This window comes from Candoia aspera, chromosome 5 (assembly GCF_035149785.1).
Source record: "Candoia aspera isolate rCanAsp1 chromosome 5, rCanAsp1.hap2, whole genome shotgun sequence".
Classification (NCBI taxonomy): Eukaryota; Metazoa; Chordata; class Lepidosauria; order Squamata; family Boidae; genus Candoia; species Candoia aspera.
The window spans coordinates 102,137,306-102,157,242 of record NC_086157.1 but is presented as its reverse complement, the minus strand read 5'-3'; the positions used below and the strand labels follow the sequence as shown (position 1 = coordinate 102,157,242).

General features: G+C 38.2%; 1 protein-coding gene across 1 annotated transcript in view; it reads left to right on the top strand.

Moving 5' to 3' along the window:
• Positions 1–19,937, top strand: part of CNTN5 (contactin 5) — a 255,596-nt gene that overhangs the window by 113,505 nt on the left and 122,154 nt on the right. Inside the window, exons 8-9 of the mRNA XM_063305866.1 lie at positions 2,156–2,285; positions 3,212–3,362. Coding sequence (XP_063161936.1) covers positions 2,156–2,285; positions 3,212–3,362 — 281 coding nt within the window. The remainder of the gene's footprint in view (positions 1–2,155; positions 2,286–3,211; positions 3,363–19,937) is intronic.

Here is a 19,937-nt window from a genome sequence, read left to right as displayed (position 1 = left end):
ACTAATTGCTTAATGTTAAGATCTCCATTGTAATGGTATTTAGTGTACAAACACATATTCAACACAAAGCTCTTACTGTATAACAAATACTTTGATTTGAATTTCAGCAGTTCTTTTTTTATGTTATATTTAACTTTGGATGAAAAGTCAAATAATCTTATGTTTGTAATATTGACATCCTAAATTGCAATTCATACTGATAGAAGTTTTATTTTCAATTTTTTAAACATTCTAAATAGTAGAATTTAAAATAAAAATAATAGATCATAATTTTTAATCATATTACATAAATATTGCTGTATTGAAATCAGCACTGAAATAATACAACTTATCAAGATTACAATAAAAGAGGGAAAAGCCTTTTTCTCTCTCAGGAAAATCAAGTCTTCAAACTACAGTATATAATATCCATGAACTGAGCTAAATCATAAGGAATTTCTTTATTTGTTTTATACCATTGCCCATGCTTCTATATTGTGGGAAAGATATATACAGAATATTAGAACCCAGCAGAATCTTCTGTTCACTGAAAATATTCTCCAGCAATTTTTTTTAACTTCTAGGATTTCAGCAGGTACACATTCAAGCATGTATTTGACTAGTCCCTGCAGTTTTCTTGGCAGGGTTTTCAAATGCAGTTTGCCATTGCCCTTTTCCTAGGGCTAAGAGAGAGTGACTGGCCCAAGGTCACCCAACTGGGTTTGTGCCTAAGGTGGGACTGGACGTCATGGTCCCCCGGCTTCTAGCCTGGTGCCCTAACCACTATACCAAACTGCATCTCATTTATCCATATATCTATATCTACCTATATGTGATGGAATGTGAGGGTGACCTTGGAAGATGGGGGAAGAGATGCTGCCTAGGGAACGATCGGATAAAAGAGAAAGGAGTCTGCAACAGAGTAATGGCCAGAAAAAGAAACTTAGGAAGGACCTGTTCTAACTACTCAAGTGGTAAATAGGGATGGTAGGAGGTTTGTACTTTCAGACTTGCAAGATTCTGTTAATGTAGCCTTACAATAAAGTAGAATTAGCTCATCTAGTCATGTTTCCTGTCTGGTTTACCTGGGAGGGCTGACACTATATCTATCTATATCTATCTATCTATCTATCTATCTATCTATCTATCTATCTATCTCCCTCCCTCCTTCCCTCCCTCCCTCCCTCTCACGATCTCTCTCTCAACAGAAACACATACACGTACAAAGAGGGTTTTTAACCTAGTGCTGAAAACAGCATTCAAAAAATTAACAGTTAATTCTAACTATATTGTTAGCTTTATATTTGCAATGCACTGCTGTATTCCAGAATGTAAGACAGTTAAAGGAAGGTTAGATAAGGCAAAGTCGGGACACCACAAAACTTGAGACTGAAATTCTGAGGAAGCAGAATTTTGCAGCTAATTCTTCATTGTGCATTGGTGGAAAATTGTATTAGATACTCAACCAAGTAAAGACATAATCATTAGAATTTTAGAATTTCCTTATCATAAAAAGGAAAACGTATTGTACAACAACTAAATTTAAGGGAATAAGAACAAGTCAAAATGCACAGTACACTTTTTTTTGGGGGGGAACATCTATTATATTTGAGGTGTAATTCAATTATGGTCCCAAGTTGGCAAGAAGCCTCATCTAATGGTTGGCCCCATTTCTGTCCATGCAAATTTACTCTTGCAGATATCTATATCAAGGATGTGACTGGACTTGCCTCTACTGTACTAGGGTTTAAAAAAACAAAAGAGGGAAAAAAAACCCTCTAATTTCTGTGATAAAGTCCACAGTGATTTTGAAATGCATACAAAAAATAAACTGTAAAACTTCTATAGTGGCTATAGTTCAACCCTGAGCTACAAATATTCGCTTCGATTAGATTTCATACTGTGTCACTATAGTCTCATTTTTAAAAATGAGAAAGGATAATCCCAGCCAAAATTAATCATATGCAGTTTTAAGCACCCCAAACATTTTAGCATTATCACAGAGTAAGAAGATAAAACAATGGAGAAACTGTCAACATGGAACTCAGTAAGCTTATTAAGCACATAAATATGTCATTCCTTCCACTGCCATCATTATTTGAGCTAAAGCTGAGAAACCAACACATTTTCCTGATTTTCTTTGCTTTTGTAGAATTATGTTTCTATTCCATTACAGAGCAGGATTGAGATGGTTAATGGTGTACTGATGATCCACAGTGTTAATCAATCCGACGCTGGAATGTATCAGTGTATAGCAGAAAACAAGCATGGAGCCATCTATACTGGTGCTGAACTGAAGATTTTAGGTTTGTACTTAAGGCTGTTCTTCTTTTCCCATTCATTTGCTAAGAATACACTGTTGACCTAGAGCCCCAAAAGAATGAAATGAAGGTGTCCATCCTGTCGCACATCCATTTGCAGTTCTTTATAAGAATAAAAGGTAAAATGGAAAGTTTATAAACAAACTGTCAGAAAACTGAGGCAATATTCTGAGCTGAGGTATACTTCTGATGTATGAACAGGGATAAAATTATTGTTGTTATTATTATATCACCCTTAAAACTAAGTGTGAAACAGAAATAAATATCACTTGAAGAGTTGCTGTGAGTAGGGCAGCCAATAAACTTGATTTATAAATAAACATAAATAAATAAACTTAAATGCATGAAAATACAGAGTAGGTAGCTGTATTGAAAACGTGGGAGCTATCTTTTTGCCCTTATCTCAACAAATCCAACATATTTCAGACTTACATTAATCAAAACTGTTAAAAATAACTAAGATTTATAAAGATTTAGACACATATGGAATTAAACAAACCATTCTCATCAGTACATGGAAATTATGTATTAAACTGCAAGCATGTTTCAGTTTTCAGACATACTGTATGTTAGCTATGAAGTACTACAGTTGGAATGGGTGTTATTAGTTCCTTTAATCCTGTCATTCTTGACCAATCTTTCAATTATTTCTTTCAATCATAAATAATGCAGTTATAGCATGTAAGGATATTTAATAGGTAAGATAAGGTTGGAAACATTAATGGGTCTCAGTCCATCCATTCAGATTTATACATTACATACTTTTGTTAACAGCTATATGATTTGCATTATAAAAGCATTTCGTAAGGGTGAGTCAATCAACCAACCAAGGTGATGTACCATCTTTGAAAATATTTCTTGACATAGTGGGCTTAGATGATTCCTTTGACATGTATTTTTTTTTTCAATAGCTTCTGCTCCAACTTTTCCCCTGAGTCAACTGAAGAAGACCATTATTATTACCAAAGGCCAAGAAGTAACAGTGGAATGCAAGCCACAAGCCTCTCCCAAACCAACCATTGGGTGGAAGAAAGGAGAAAAAAATGTGCGGGAAAACAAAAGGTCAGATGTCCATTCCTTAATGTTTACCTTTGACTTCATCAGTGCCTGCAAGAAAGAGATAAAGCACAAGGACACTTGATCATCAAGCTTTATCTTTCAATATTTTATATTAAAAATGAAAATGGTGTCTCACCATTTTGATAATGAAGTCTCATATATATTGTTCATTATTAACAGCAGCCTTTATTTAGAAGGGGCACATGATATACTGTACATAACTTAAATTTTTTACTTTTTTAGAGGAAGAGTCCTCTTCTCAAGGGAAGAATCTTTTTCAGCATTCCAAACTCTGAATTCTAAACGATCAATTCAGACATTTCATTTTAGCAAATATTGACAGCAGTCATTATTTCTGTTTTTGTTTAACAGGTCCTAATCAGATTTAGGGCCTACTTGTTCACTCCCTTCCCCTTTCGCCTACATGTCTTACCCTTCCCACTTCACATTATAATGCTATTTTTCTCCACACTTTTAAATTCATCTTCCTTTGCCAAGAATAGCTCCCTAGCATTTTCAGATTGTCTGTATCCTCTTACATCAGTCAGCATAAAGGCTCAAACCCACTTGTCTAGCTTGATTTTTTTAGATATAATTTTTATTGAAGATGTTCACATAGGTAAAAATGAAATGATACAAAGTAAGATCAGGAAAAGGAAAAAAAAAAGAAAAGATAAAAGAAAAGGTGCAAAAAGTGGTACAGATACAAAAAAAAAGAATGAATATAAATATAAATATAAATATAAATATAAATATAAATATAAATATAAATATAAATATAAATATAAATATAAATATATAAATATATATATATATATATATATAATAAAAAAGTGACTTTGGATATCCTTCACAACAGTTACAAATGTATTCTCTTTCCTCCCTCTTTAAAATTACATGATTCCCTTCTTCCCATATTCAACATTTTAAATCAGCAAATCCATAAATCACCAGTTCATATTTTTTTTCCATTTTCAGCAAAAAGTCCACGAGAGGTTTCCAGTCTTTTACAAAAGTACTTGTTGTCTTATCCCTGATCAAACAGGTCAATTTTGCCATTTCTGCAGATTCCGCCATCTTCACTATCCCTCCTCCATTGTGGGAACTTCCATATTTTTCCATCTTTGTGCATATAGTAGTCTTGCTCCACCTTGTCTAGCTTGTTGATCTACATCTCTGGATCCCTTCTACACTCCCCTTCAATTTGGGTACCTTCCAGATTTCTGGACTTCCACTCCTGAATAAGGAAGGGCTCTAGCTGAATTAAATAATTTGAAGTGCTAAACAGGCCAATGTTGATTTTGATATCTTGATATGGATTAGCAGAAACTCTACACTAACTTATCTGAATTTGATAGATAGTATCTTTCACCTGCATTGTGCTGTCAGAAGGAGCCATGGTAGGGACAGGAGACTAGTATCTAAGAAAGCTTGTCCTTTCAACCTGCTTTTCTGATTTCAGAATCTCTGAAGCTTCCAATGTACAGTAGAGTTACCTGAAATGAACATTTGGAAGCACCACTCTAGATCGTTTTTATGATCTAGATCTAATTAATAGATCTACTTGCTCCATTAATTTTAAGTTTAAGCCAATGAACAGAGAGATTCCTCTCTCTCTTCCCTAACCTACAACCTCCATGCATGTCCAATGTTTTCTCATTACTGTGCCTTCACACCAGCTCATTACTATCATTGCATGACCATTAATTATATTTAAAATAAAATGATCCCAAATGACGTTAGCAAAGGAAAATCCAATTAAGATTCTATTATTACTTACTTTGCTCTGTGTGCAAAAGAAAAAAAAAGAGGGTTTAATTATCTGCTTTTAGCTAACAAAAAATCTAATATCAGGATGCCAGTGTCTTTTGGAAAAATGTAATGGGTTTGCTTTGGTTTATTAGTCTTTTCTGAAAGTGAATGGCAGTATCACATCCAAACTCTTTGAATTTCAAGATGTGTGCTTCAATTTTATGGTGGATGATTACAAGCTGATTGCTAATCCTCAAACATTTGGCTAAGCTATATCAGTGCCCAACAAATTTCTCCTTTTAATGATTTCCAATGTGATAAATTCACAGAAATTTTAAAAGCTAACCTAAGCATGCTCTGTAGCAGAGATGGGCACTGAGTTTGAGGCTAGAAATCTGCCTTCTGAAGGGCCCCAGGAAATTGGAGTGATATAACCATTTCTGTTCCCATCTTTTTTTCTTTTTTAAGAATGAGTACAAAAGCAATGCAGAATCGTGCCCTCAATTTTCAGCACATTAAAGCTATTGGGAGCAAGTTGGATTTTTAAAAGCAATAGAAGTAACTGGCCTCCCCAGAGGTCTCCCACATCCATTCCCACTCATAATTTTGAAGAAAGGAAGGAAAAAAAAAACAGAGAGAGAAGAGAAGTACTGGCAAAATCCAGTCATTATGGTGCACCCAAAACTACTAATGCCACGGCATTCTGGGCCAGTTGTAGCTTCCACGTGGTCTTCAAGGGTGGTCCCATGTAAAGTGTATTGCAGTAATCCAAATGTAAGGTGACTAAGGCATGAGTGACTGTGAGAAGGCTACAGTTCATGTACAATTGAATAAAGAAAATTGTGTGTTATGGATAGCGGCATAGAAAGACATCTGTACTGGATTATAAAAAATCAAATAGATATTTACATTTTGCAACTATATATACAAAGGATTCCACCCCGCCCCCCAGATGGGAAGAGGGTACAGTATATTCTTACCATAGATGATATCTAAATCCATAGGTAAGGTTCCTTATAGCAATAGGGGATATAGGATATGTGGAAGAATCCATCACAGATCTTCTATTATTCCACTTAGTGGCAACATAAATGCATTTTGTGTGCCACAAATATAATATGAACACATCTGTCTGAAGCAGCATAATTCCTACATATTTATGCCATTCTTTTTTCAAGTGCACATCCTTTCTCTCTTTCATTTACTGCCACAACAGCCCTGGGAAGGTTAGGTTACAAGTTGTGACTGTGTCTTGAGGGACAGAAAGCACTTTTCTTCAGAGTCTCAGATGCACAGAAGCAAATACACCTTGACCCATTCACATATTCATATGCCCATGCATATTTTCCAACTCAAAGTCTAGATGGCCAGGCTATGTTTGAGCTCCAGAAGATTCAAGGTGTGATGCCAACATAGAAAGCCCAGGGACCATAGCTACCATCCATTTTTATATATTACCATCCATGTTTATATCTTTCAAGAAGGTTTGGCCAGTCACCCAACACTTGGTTAGCTCTACTTTGGCACTTTTTTTCACACCTCTTGGTTTTTTTTCCTCCAGAGTGCCATTGCTTCATCCAGTTCCATGAAAGCATCTGTGGTTCTGTAGGTCTCCATGAAGATTCCTTAGGGTTCAGAATAACTGTTACAAGCCCTGTTCTTTAGATAAAACCTCTAAAGTAGATGAAAATTATCTTAGAATTGGACAAGAGAGCTGAGAAAATTGTACTTTGTTTTGTTTCTTGACTGATATGATATCAGAACCATGACATTCATAGCTCATAATCCTATGCATGTCTGCTCCAAAAGTAAGTCAGCAGTTAGTGGGGCTCATTCCCAGGGAAATGAATCGAGGTTTGCAGTCTTAGCTGTTATATGACATCAGCCCTCATGCTGACATTACGATTAAGCTCTGTGGTTTGAAAAAATAACATTTGAAATAATGTGAAAAGAAGCCTGAAGGCACCCCTCAAATACCCTCTTACCATTTTAATTACGTTTACAAATATTTTTCATTCCACCTCTACCTACATTTAATAATCACTCAGATTTGTTGGAAGAAATATCTGAGATGAAAATTAGAAGCCCGAATGGTCTACTCTAGTGGCCTTTATAAAGCAATGTTGCAACAGAAAATAAAGTTGAGTGGTGCTGGAGCTTGAGCACCTCAATGATGCCATGAGCTAAACCGTGAAGGGCCACCCAAGACGGGAAGGTCATGACAGAGAGGTCAGACTAAATGCGATCCCTGGGGAAGGTAATGGCAACCCACCCCAGTATTCTTGCCGTGAAAACTAAATGGATCAGTACAACCAGAGATATGTCGGTATACCATCGGAAGGTGAGACCCCCAGGTCGGAAGATGGTCAAAATGCTACTGGGGAGGAACAGAGGATGAGCTCAACTAGCCCCAGACGTGATGACGCAGCTAGCTCAAAGCCGAAAGGACGGCTAGCGGCCGACGGTGCTGGTGGTGAACGGCGAATCCGATGTTCTAAGGATCAACACACCATTGGAACCTGGAATGTAAGATCTATGAGCCAGGGCAAATTGGATGTGGTTATTGGTGAAATGTCAAGATTAAAGATAGACATTCTGGGCGTCAGTGAACTGAAATGGACAGGAATGGGCCACTTCACATCAAATGACCACCAGATCTACTACTGTGGACAAGAGGACCACAGAAGAAATGGAGTAGCCTTCATAATTAATAGTAAAGTGGCTAAAGCAGTGCTTGGATACAACCCAAAAAACGACAGAATGATCTCAATTCGAATTCAGGGCAAGCCATCTAACATCACAGTGATCCAAATATACGCACCAACCACAAATGCTGAAGAAGCTGAAGTAGAGCAGTTCTATGAGGATCTGCAGCACCTACTGGACAACACGCCTAAAAGAGATGTTATTTTCATCACAGGAGACTGGAATGCTAAGGTGGGCAGTCAAATGACACCTCGAATTACAGGTAAGTATGGCCTGGGAGAACAAAATGAAGCAGGACATAGGCTGATAGAATTTTGCCAAGACAACTCACTCTGCATAACAAACACTCTCTTCCAACAACCTAAGAGACGGCTTTATACATGGACTTCACCAGATGGACAACACCGAAATCAGATTGATTACATCCTTTGCAGCCAAAGGTGGCGGACATCTGTACAGTCGGTAAAAACAAGGCCTGGAGCTGACTGTAGTTCAGATCACGAACTTCTTCTTGCACAATTTAGGATCAGACTAAAGAGATTAGGGAAGACCCACAGATCAGCTAGATATGAGCTCACTAATATTCCTAAGGAATATGCAGTGGAGGTGAAGAATAGATTTAAGGGACTGGACTTAGTAGATAGGGTCCCGGAAGAACTCTGGACAGAAGTTGGCAGCATTGTTCAGGAGGCGGCAACAAAATACATCCCAAAGAAAGAGAAAACCAAGAAGGCAAAATGGCTGTCTGCTGAGACACTAGAAGTAGCCCAAGAAAGAAGGAAAGCAAAAGGCAACAGTGATAGGGGGAGATATGCCCAATTAAATGCAAAATTCCAGAGGTTAGCCAGAAGAGATAAGGAATTATTTTTAAACAAGCAATGCGCGGAAGTGGAAGAAGACAATAGAATAGGAAGGACAAGAGACCTCTTCCAGAAAATTAGAAACATTGGAGGTAAATTCCAGGCAAAAATGGGTATGATCAAAAACAAAGATGGCAAGGACCTAACAGAAGAAGAAGAGATCAAGAAAAGGTGGCAAGAATATACAGAAGACCTGTATAGGAAGGATAACAATATCGGGGATAGCTTTGATGGGGTGCTCAGTGAGCTAGAGCCAGACATCCTGAAGAGTGAGGTTGAGTGGGCCTTAAGAAGCATTGCTAATAACAAGGCAACAGGAGACGACGGCATCCCAGCTGAACTATTCAAAATCTTGCAAGATGATGCTGTCAAGGTAATGCATGCTATATGCCAGCAAATTTGGAAAACACAAGAATGGCCATCAGACTGGAAAAAATCAACTTATATCCCCATACCAAAAAAGGGAAACACTAAAGAATGTTCAAACTATCGAACAGTGGCACTCATTTCACATGCCAGTAAGGTAATGCTCAAGATCCTGCAAGGTAGACTTCAGCAGTTCATGGAGCGAGAATTGCCAGATGTACAAGCTGGGTTTAGAAAAGGCAGAGGAACTAGAGACCAAATTGCCAATATCCGCTGGATAATGGAAAAAGCCAGGGAGTTTCAGAAAAACATCTATTTCTGTTTTATTGACTATTCTAAAGCCTTTGACTGTGTGGACCATAACAAATTGTGGCAGGTTCTTAGTGGTATGGGGATACCAAGTCATCTTGTATGCCTCCTGAAGAATCTGTATAACGACCAAGTAGCAACAGTAAGAACAGACCACGGAACAACAGACTGGTTTAAGATTGGGAAAGGAGTACGGCAGGGCTGTATCCTCTCACCCTACCTATTCAACTTGTATGCAGAACACATCATGCGACAAGCTGGCCTTGAGGAATCCAAGGCTGGAGTTAAAATCTCTGGAAGAAACATTAACAATCTCAGATATGCAGATAATACCACTTTGATGGCTGAAAGCGAAGAGGAACTGAGGAGCCTTATGATGAAGGTGAAAGAAGAAAGTGCAAAAGCTGGTTTGCAGCTAAACCTCAAAAAAACCAAGATTATGGCAACCAGCTTGATTGATAACTGGCAAATAGAGGGAGAAAATGTAGAAGCAGTGAAAGACTTTGTATTCCTAGGTGCGAAGATTACTGCAGATGCTGACTGCAGTCAGGAAATCAGAAGACGCTTAATCCTTGGAAGAAGAGCAATGACAAATCTCGATAAAATAGTTAAGAGCAGAGACATCACACTGACAACAAAGGTCCGCATAGTTAAAGCAATGGTGTTCCCCGTAGTAACATATGGTTGCGAGAGCTGGACCATAAGGAAGGCTGAGCGAAGGAAGATCGATGCTTTTGAACTGTGGTGTTGGAGGAAAATTCTGAGAGTGCCTTGGACTGCAAGAAGATCAAACCAGTCCATCCTCCAGGAAATAAAGCCAGACTGCTCACTTGAGGGAATGATATTAAAGGCCAAACTGAAATACTTTGGCCACATAATGAGAAGACAGGACACCCTGGAGAAGATGCTGATGCTAGGGAGAGTGGAAGGCAAAAGGAAGAGGGGCCGACCAAGGGCAAGGTGGATGGATGATATTCTAGAGGTGACGGACTCGTCCCTGGGGGAGCTGGGGGTGTTGACGACCGACAGGAAGCTCTGGCGTGCGCTGGTCCATGAAGTCACGAAGAGTCGGAAGCGACTAAACGAATAAACAACAACAACAGACAGAGTTAAAAGTAACAAGCTGATGTCTTCTTGCAGAAAATCTAGAAGCTAATAAACTCATTTATTCAACAGCTCTTGATGCTGTTTGCTAATGTCCACTCTGCACTTAATGAGGTCCCTTTGCATATTCAGACCTATTTCATAAAAAATGCAAACCATTCAAATGCAATGAAAGCTTAGCTTGCCGCCTTGATGGAATCCCAAGGCCCATTACTGTTTTAACAAGATTACCAAGAATGCTTTCATTGTTCTTTCTGCATTTCACACTGAGGTCCAAAAAGAACAAATCTTGCCTTGTCACTTTGCAAACAGTAGACTCTCTTTCAGTGATCTCTTGTCACCCACCATTGCTCTGGTTTTGTGTCCTTTTATGGTACCTTTGCCACTCTGATTATAGATCTAATTACCCATGGGTCAATTTCCATAATGATGAAAAGGGGCTACCTAACCTTCTCTCAAAATTGGTGTGGATAGGAACTAGAAAACTCTTTGTTTGCTTAATTATTTTGCTTTGGTTAAGGCCCCCTAGACAATCACTGCTGGCTTTGCTTGTCCTTAGTAGAAGCTACTAACTATCTGAAATATGTTATTTAAACTTCTGGGAACACATTACCAGCTGATTCTCCTGATCCCCAAGTGGTGGTTTATAGATCCTAATGTAACAGAAAAGGCAATTTCAGAGGACACTTAAGGGAAAAGAAGAGGAAGAGCATTCTATAATAATTTAGTGAGAATAATGTAGCTGCTGCTGTTTAATTTTTTTTTTCTCCTCAGATAAATCACAGTTTAATTGAGCTCTTTTAGTTTATAATGGGAATTAGAGATCTGGGTATAAATGAGAGACAGGAAACAATGACAACTTTGACTTTGTCATAAAAATAAATTCCACCAGCATTTCCTTCTTTCACTTAGATGCAGGTTATTAATTTGCCCTAGTACTTCAGGTGCAGCGTTGGAGAAGTGAATCTATTTTGGTCATATTTTTACCGCTTTAATTTGAGCATCCCCTCTTTTGTTTTAGATCTACATCCTAATACAGAATGGAATACTTTTGTATGCAATACAAATGAACAAGCATAATGGATAATGGGAAAGAGATATGAGGCCAAACCTGGAAGTTTCTGGAGATGTGTGGCTGTTACCATAAAAAGAAACTAATACCAAGTTGAGGATTCCAGCAGGAGTTTGCATATTCTGACAGCTTTTTAATTCCCACCAAAACTTGATCTCCCTTCTTTTACTTTTATATGAAGATTTACTTTTTTTTTCCCCATAAAGCTTTATTAATTTTTCAGAATATAATTAAAACACAAAGTACAGAATATAGAACAGATAGAATACTAGTCTAAAAAAAAAATCAAGAAAAACTAAAACAGTGCAAGAATAGACAGAAAAACATAAAGGACAGGTGACTTCCAACCCCCTCCAACACAGATATAAAAGCATATAACAGTGCATCTCTTGCTATTAATTAAGCATTTAGTAACATTGTTTCTCTAAAATCAAACCATTTAATCACTGAAACCCAAAATCAGAACTTCATTTTTTTCTGTTACAAGCAAATAGTCCAAAAGCGGCTTCCAAATAGAAACAAATCCAGTCTCAGTATTTTCTCTTATCAATGTTGTCAGTTTAGTCATTTGTACCAGTTCCATCAACTTAATCATCCAGTCCTCCATTGAGGGAATTTGTGCATCCTTCCTTTGAGCATGTAAGAGTCTTGCTGCTGTTATCATATATAACAGCAGAGTTCCATGTTGCTTCTCAAACTGTTTGTCCATCAGACCCAAGAGAAACAGCTCCAGTTTTAATTGTAAGTCCACTTTGAGAATCCTTTGAATAGAACCACATATTTGATTGCAGAATTTCTTAGCTTTTCCACAAGTCCACCATAAATGATAGAAAGTTCCTTCACTCTGCAAATATTTCCAACAAACATTTGATACCCCATTATACATTATGTATCAGGAGTTAAATACCAACGGCACATGGTTTTATAAAAATTCTCTTTCAAATTATAATTAAAAGTAAATTCATACCTTTGTTCCACATATTCTCCCATTGTTCAAGCATAATATTATACCCAAAATTCTTAGCCCATTTAATTATACAATCTTTAACATATTCGTCTTCTAAATTCAATTGCAACAACATTTTATACATTTTCTTAATATGGTGCTCATCATTTGTACAAAGTTCCATTTCAAATTGTGTTCTTTCATTAACAAAATTATATACCTTCTTATCCAAATTAAACCACTCTGAGAGTTGTGCAAAATTAAACCAGTGACAAATATGACCTTCCAATTCTAGTTGTTCCTTTGCTTTAAGTTTAGGTATATCTTCTTCAAAATTCAGCAGATCTTCATATCACAACCAGCTTGGTTTGCCTGCTATCCCTCTTCTAAAAATAACTTAAGGGGACAACCACATACGTACATTAGGAGACAATATTGGTTTATATTTATTTCAAACCCTCAGTATGGCACACCTAACAAAATGATTTTTCAAATCTTTATTAACTTTAGCTTTTTCATACCACAAGTAGGCGTGCCACCCAAATCGGAGATCATGTTCTTCTAGTTCCAATAATTTCTTGTCTTTCACCCAATTCTTCATCCATAGCAAACAGCAGGCAACAAAATACAATTTCAAGTCAGGCAGACCTAGACCTCCTCATTTTTTGGCATCTTGTAACAATTTATATTTGATTCTTGGTTTCTTCCCTTACCAAATGAACCTAGAGATAACTTCCTGCCATTGTTTAATGGTAAGCCTGTTGTCAAAATCAGTATTGTCTGGAAAAACAACATTCTAGGCAAAACATTCATCTTAATCACAGATATCCGACCCATCATTGACAGTCATAATTTTTCCCACCTTAACAAGTCTTTCTTAATATCACAATTTAACACAGTTATTCTGAAACAACATACAATTAATGTTTGATAATGTCACCCCCAAATATCTAACCATTTTTTCAATTTTAAAACCAGTCTTACCCATCAACATTTCTTGATTGTGTGTAGTCATTATATGAAGATTTACTGAGTGACAAGGATGACTAAAAAGCTATTCTTTCAGTGTTTCCATAATATCCTAGAATGACATCAACCCATGACACTGAAGTAGAAATTCCTTATGGAGGAAAGAAATACCTTTGTTGCTGGATGTCATTGCATTACACTCTGCAATGACACCACTGTCCCATCCCAACAGGGCAAGGTGGAATCCATTGAATGATGTTTAGCTTGAATGAGGATGTCATCTGAGGATTAGTACTGTATGTCACCCCTGATAGAGTTCTTGTACCTAGGTATACAACAAAGTTAGTTGATGACTGGAGAGACCTATAAGTCTAATAAGCAAGCACCAATGAAGGGGAGTAAGGAAGGAAAACTAAAAAACAGGTGAGGTTGCACCCAAATTCTGTGAAAGAGAAAGAGATCTGATGTTTTTTAGTAGCCATGCATCTTCCAGAGTATCTAATTCCAGGCCATGGTAAATCCAGCAATACTGTGATTTTTTGTGAATATCGGGGTGCATGTGTAGACATTGTTTTGTGGCAGAGAATATATGTCAAGACCAAATGAAATGTGCTTTTCCATCCTTTCATAGTTGGTAAAGTTCATTCATAAATTGAATTCAGTCAGCAGATGAATCTGTTTCACACTGCAAGACAGATTTGTTCAGATTAAACAGTGCATGGGTGTTATACCAGGATATGAATGTTATACCTTACATTTTGCAAGCTTTAAAAAATGAACAGAGAGCATAACAATGTTGAGAAAGCTCCATCATGCTAAGTTAGCAATTTCTGCCTATTACAATGCAGGAATTTTTGTACAGACTGAAATACAGTTCCAACTGAGGAACTCTAGAATGGAAAATAAGGCAGCATGCATAGCATACATTGCTACTGAGCACGTGAGGAACCTGAAAACAAAAAGGATGATTAAAGTTGGATGTGATAAAAGTTTATAAAATTATATATAGGGTTGATAAGGGAAAAGACTGTGGTGTATATTTATTAGAGCTCAAGATCATTGAATGAAATTGAATAGTGGTACACAAGCCAGAAGAAGGCCATTGATGAGGATGATGTTGATAGATACTGTAGGTACCTGTTTCCTGCACAATGAAAAGCAAGTATTCCCAGGAAGTATCCAGTTCCTAAAAATGATTGTTTGGTTACCAGCTTCTGTGATGTTAAACCCAGCAAGTAAACTTTCAGTTAGCTATTGGAAAGCGTAGACTGTAAAACAGCCCATTCTAAACATTTGGTGTACAAATAAGAATCAGCTGACCTTTATTGTTGTTCAAACAACCCTCATTTATTTATCTACTGCAACCATGTGTGTTTGTGTGTGTATTCAACTGCTCTAAGAATAGGTGAATAATGTGTAAATTCCCTTAAAAAGTCACTGACCAGGGCAAACCTGGTTTCCATGGCATACTAGACATGATTAAAATAGGATATGGTAATAAGTAGCTCCCTATGTTGTGGGAATCAGCTCTAGTCTTAGCACACTTCAGGAACCATATATTATGTCAGGTCTTAACACTGGTCAAAGCATGTTACATGAGCTAAAAAAAAGGCGGCCATCCACAAAAGGGACTTTTGCAGCCACTCACTCTAAATCTTGGTTCAGGTTTTGGACCTAGTGTTCCCAGTATGGTGCTCATGAACAGCAATTGTATAATGTTTCTTTTTAATTGATATTCAACTGCTATTGTTTTAAAGTTTTTGTAAACCGCCCAGAGTCATTTTGAGATGGGCAGTATAAAAACACAATAAACAAACAAACAAACAAACAAATAAAATGTATTTGTGGACACTTGCACGGACATTCCTTCAGCAAAGGATCGTTACCTTGTCGTGGTGCTGGAGCTTGAGCACCTCAATGATGCCATGAGCTAAACCGTGAAGGGCCACCCCAGATGGGAAGGTCATGACAGAGAGGTCAGACTAAATGCGATCCCTGGGGAAGGTAATGGCAACCCACCCCAGTATTCTTGCCGTGAAAACTAAATGGATCAGTACAACCAGAGATATGTCGGTATACCATCGGAAGATGAGACCCCCAGGTCGGAAGATGGTCAAAATGCTATTGGGGAGGAACAGAGGATGAGCTCAACTAGCGCCAGACGTGATGACGCAGCTAGCTCAAAGCCGAAAGGACGGCTAGCGGCCAACGGTGCTGGTGGTGAACGGCGAATCCGATGTTCTAAGGATCAACACACCATCGGAACCTGGAATGTAAGATCTATGAGCCAGGGCAAATTGGATGTGGTTATTGGTGAGATGTCAAGATTAAAGATAGACATTCTGGGCGTCAGTGAACTGAAATGGACTGGAATGGGCCACTTCACATCAAATGACCACCAGATCATTTGAAGAGGGGCCGACCAAGGGCAAGGTGGATGGATGATATTCTAGAGGTGACGGACTCGTCCCTGGGGGAGCTGGGGGTGTTGACGACCGACAGGAAGCTCTGGCGTGGGCTGGTCCATGAAGTCACGAAGAGTCGGAAGCGACTAAACAAATAAACAACAACAGCACGGACATTGATGAGGCTCTCTGCTCAGTTTTTACAAAATTGTTTTTAATTAAAACTGTGTTCTGCCAAGCCATCTCTCTATATGTCCTCAAAAGGAATAGGCAGTGAGTGACTCTTCCTTTAAGATAGTTACACTGCTGACACAATTCGATTGGTACAATTCCAAAATGTTAGTACTTCGTAAATCCATCAGTATTTCTTCTGTAGTTGGACTGGTCCTAACTAGAGGCTAGCACAGAACCTCACTTAACTCTTATTGCAGCATTTCCCAAACTAGAACTTTTGTATGTGGAGACACAACTCCCAAAATTTCCAGCTCATATTGCCAGAGACCATGCTAATGATGGATTCTGGGAGCTGTAATTTCAATGTTTGGAGAAGAACTCAACCCATAGAGGTCCTGCCTTGCATTTGTGGGTCAGTAGGCATATGTATTATGGAAGAAGGAACTTGATTTTAATTTTTCTTGGTCTCTCAACTTTCTAATCATATGTTCTTTCCATCTTATTTCCAAAGAGCTCATGAATTATTTCTAAAGGCCACATGAAAATATTTGTGCATTATTGTGTGCATTTTTCCTAATGCACGCTATAGTAGCACATTAGGCTGAGCATTCTAGATGAAGGGACAATGACTGAGCAATCGGACAGTCTGCCTAGAACAACTGTGGATACCCCTTCATTGGAAGTTTTCAAATGGGGCTGGATGGTCACCTTTCCAAGATAATTTAATGGGTTCCTGCACTGAGCACCAAACTAGACTAAATATTCTACATGATTCTTTCCAACTCATATATTTTATGACTCTATTAATATTTTGCTGCCTCCAATTCTGAAAACTCAGAAATAGGCTGCATCTTCAAGCAGCTACCCTTGAAGAATATCCAGAAGCTACAGCTGGTTCAAAATGTGGCCACACAAGCAATTTTGGGTGCCCCAAGGATGGCACATGTAACACCTTTACTGTGGGAGCTGCATTGGGCACCAGTTTGCTTCTGGGTCCAATTCAAGGTATTGGTTATCACCTTTAAAGCCCTGCATGGCATGGGACCAGGCTACCTGAGGAACCGCCTCATCCCCATTATATCAACCCATCCCACCTGGTCAGGCAAAGAAGGCATGTTGTGGACCCTGTCTATGAAAGAATGTTGATTGGCAGGGCTCAGAAAGAGAGCCTTCTCTGCCGTTGCCCCCGCCCTATGGAACACTCTTCCCCCAGAGGTGAGGTGGGCCCCCACTCTCCTTCCAGAAAGTGGTGAAGACCTGGCTTTGCCATCTCACATGGAATGTGAGGAGGGGTAACCAACCCTGGGGGTGGTTAACACCCTGAACTTGCTCCCGTAAATTAAGAACTTTTTAACATCTATGTCTTGGGCTATTTTTATGTAAGAATATTGTTTTATTGTTTTTTAATTAGTTTTTATTTTTGTTTTATTGTAAACCGCCCAGAGTCACTCTTTGAGTGAGATGGGTGATGACTAAATTTGAAATATAAATACATAAAAATAAATCAATCTCCTATTAGCATAGGCTGTTGGGGTTACAGACAGCAAAAGGCAAGATTAGTAAAATTTACTAATTTATTTATTTGTTTGTTCTTCAAATTTCTATCACCGCCCATCTCTCTACTAATATATTCTTGCTATGCTGCTTACGGCACAAGGAAGGCATTTCTTTCACCCTACAAATAGTAGAGTTTTTCATTTTAAGTCACATTTCATTGATAAGTATAGACAGAGGCTCATCAGCTTGATTCTGAAAATTTGCAGAATGCATATTTATGTTATATGCCTATCTTATAATGAGCTGATACAGGAAAACTAAAGACCTTTCAAAGGCCTATTACATCATATTGTGGAGTTCTTGGTGCTCTCTGAGCTTGGTTGTTTGCTCACAGATGTTTCATTACCCAACTAGGTAATATCATCAGTTCAATCCTGAGCTACAGGTATTCTATTATGTCATATTACTCAGAGAAGATATTGTGAAACTTTCATGAGATCATAGACTAATCATTCCTTATCAAGGAAATCATCAACAACTTAATGAAAGTCTCCAAAACACAGAAATCAAAGAGCCTTTTCATAATATATACCAATTATTCAGCAGTAAAAGCCTGTATTGTCTTTTTCATGCATAACCAATTACACTTGTACAATTCTCTGCATTCTGGGATTCAGTCAGAAGAATGAGAATTACTTCTTTATAATATTATGTTTATGCAATGAAAATTCTTTCATTAACTGTATTTAGAAAATTACTTGTGACAGAACAAACGGCCCCATGCTAAGAAAGAAATGATTTTTAATAAATAGGAATTCATCTTCTGCAGTGGCTGCCCGGGGTTTACTATTTTTTTCTCTCTCTCTCCAAGATATCCTATTACAGAGTAGGGGTTCTGTTATTTGCCCTGTTTGGACTGTGCCTTCAGCAATGCACATTTATACAGGCATCATGAAAAACTAAGACTTGATACAGGAAGAAAAGTTGTGTCAGTGATAGCAGGTGAGACTGAAGTTCAGACCTTCTACTAACACTTGGAGAGAAGAATACCTTAGAATGTTGTATTTATACATCATCAGTCAGATAAGAACTCTAGGCTTGGAAACAGGATTTTGGTCAATACCAGATAGGTTTTGCTTTCGTTTATATCACAGTTCACTAAAGTGATCAAAACAATTAAAGTAGTTTTTAGGGAGTTTGTAAAGATATGATAGGCTGATGGAACTGTAGTAATACTACTAGAAAATAGGAACATCCTGTGAAACTAAACGTGGAGCTGGTGTTTCAAATTTAAATAAGGCCCAAGGTTAATTCTTCCATCATTCACAACTATTGATGCATATTCCAAGGCAGAAGCTAGACTTAGAGAGCTGTGACTACTGGAAATTGTAGTTTCAACTCACCTGATGAGGACCAAGTTGAAGACTGGTCTAGAGATTTCTTTCTGGCCATGATTAGAAAAAAGATTTAGATTGACCATTACTTGTTTCAATAGGACCATTTGTAATGATTGCCTATTCCAATAAAAGGAGTCTCATCAGTAGTTACTAGAGAAAACTAATTTATTGAATGAATAGTGTGCAAAGTACGAAGAAAGCTGAGAATGAGCAAAAGCGCGCCAAATGCAAACCTAAAAAGCCTTGCTCCCGTTGCGAACCCTCCCCTCAGGCTAGCATAGCAACCACCCCCCCCCAGATGCTAGCAACCGTTAGAATCGGCCTGAGAAAGTAACCTTGAACAGCAGAGATAACCCAAACATATATTCCAGAAGATAACAAGTCAGCACAAAGGAAATTTACCAGCGTGGCTAGGCAGGCACGCAACTGCAGATATGACATGTGAAATGTTACGATGTATTCAAACCATTGGAACGATGAACATGACACCGTTTTTATGTCTTAATAATGCACATGCATTCAATTTTTGATATACCCATAACTGCCTGACTGTTATATTTTGCACCAGCTGTAGCTTCCAGATATTCCTCAAGGACCGTCCCAGTAGTCCAAACAGGTGACTAAGGCAGATTATCCAGGAAAGATCACAAATGGCAGACAAGATGTAACTGTGCAAAAGCCCTCCTAGCCACAGCTGCCACCTGCTCCTCAGGCAGGAGCTGTGAATCTAGGAGAATTCCCAAATTGCAGACCATCTCTGAGTGTGGAAGTACAACTTCCTTCAGGGTCAAAGATGGAATTTCCCTGGGACCATGAGGGCCACACAGCCACTCCATCTTGAAGGAATTCAGTTCGAAGTCTGTTCCTTCCCATCAAAACCCAGAAAGTCTCTAGTCACTTAGTTAGCACTTTTACCACATCACCTATTTGGCCCAGGGATAACATGTATAGCTGGGTACCATCAGCATATTGAAGATATTGAACCCCATGTTGGCAGATGACCTCCCCTAGCAGCTTTATA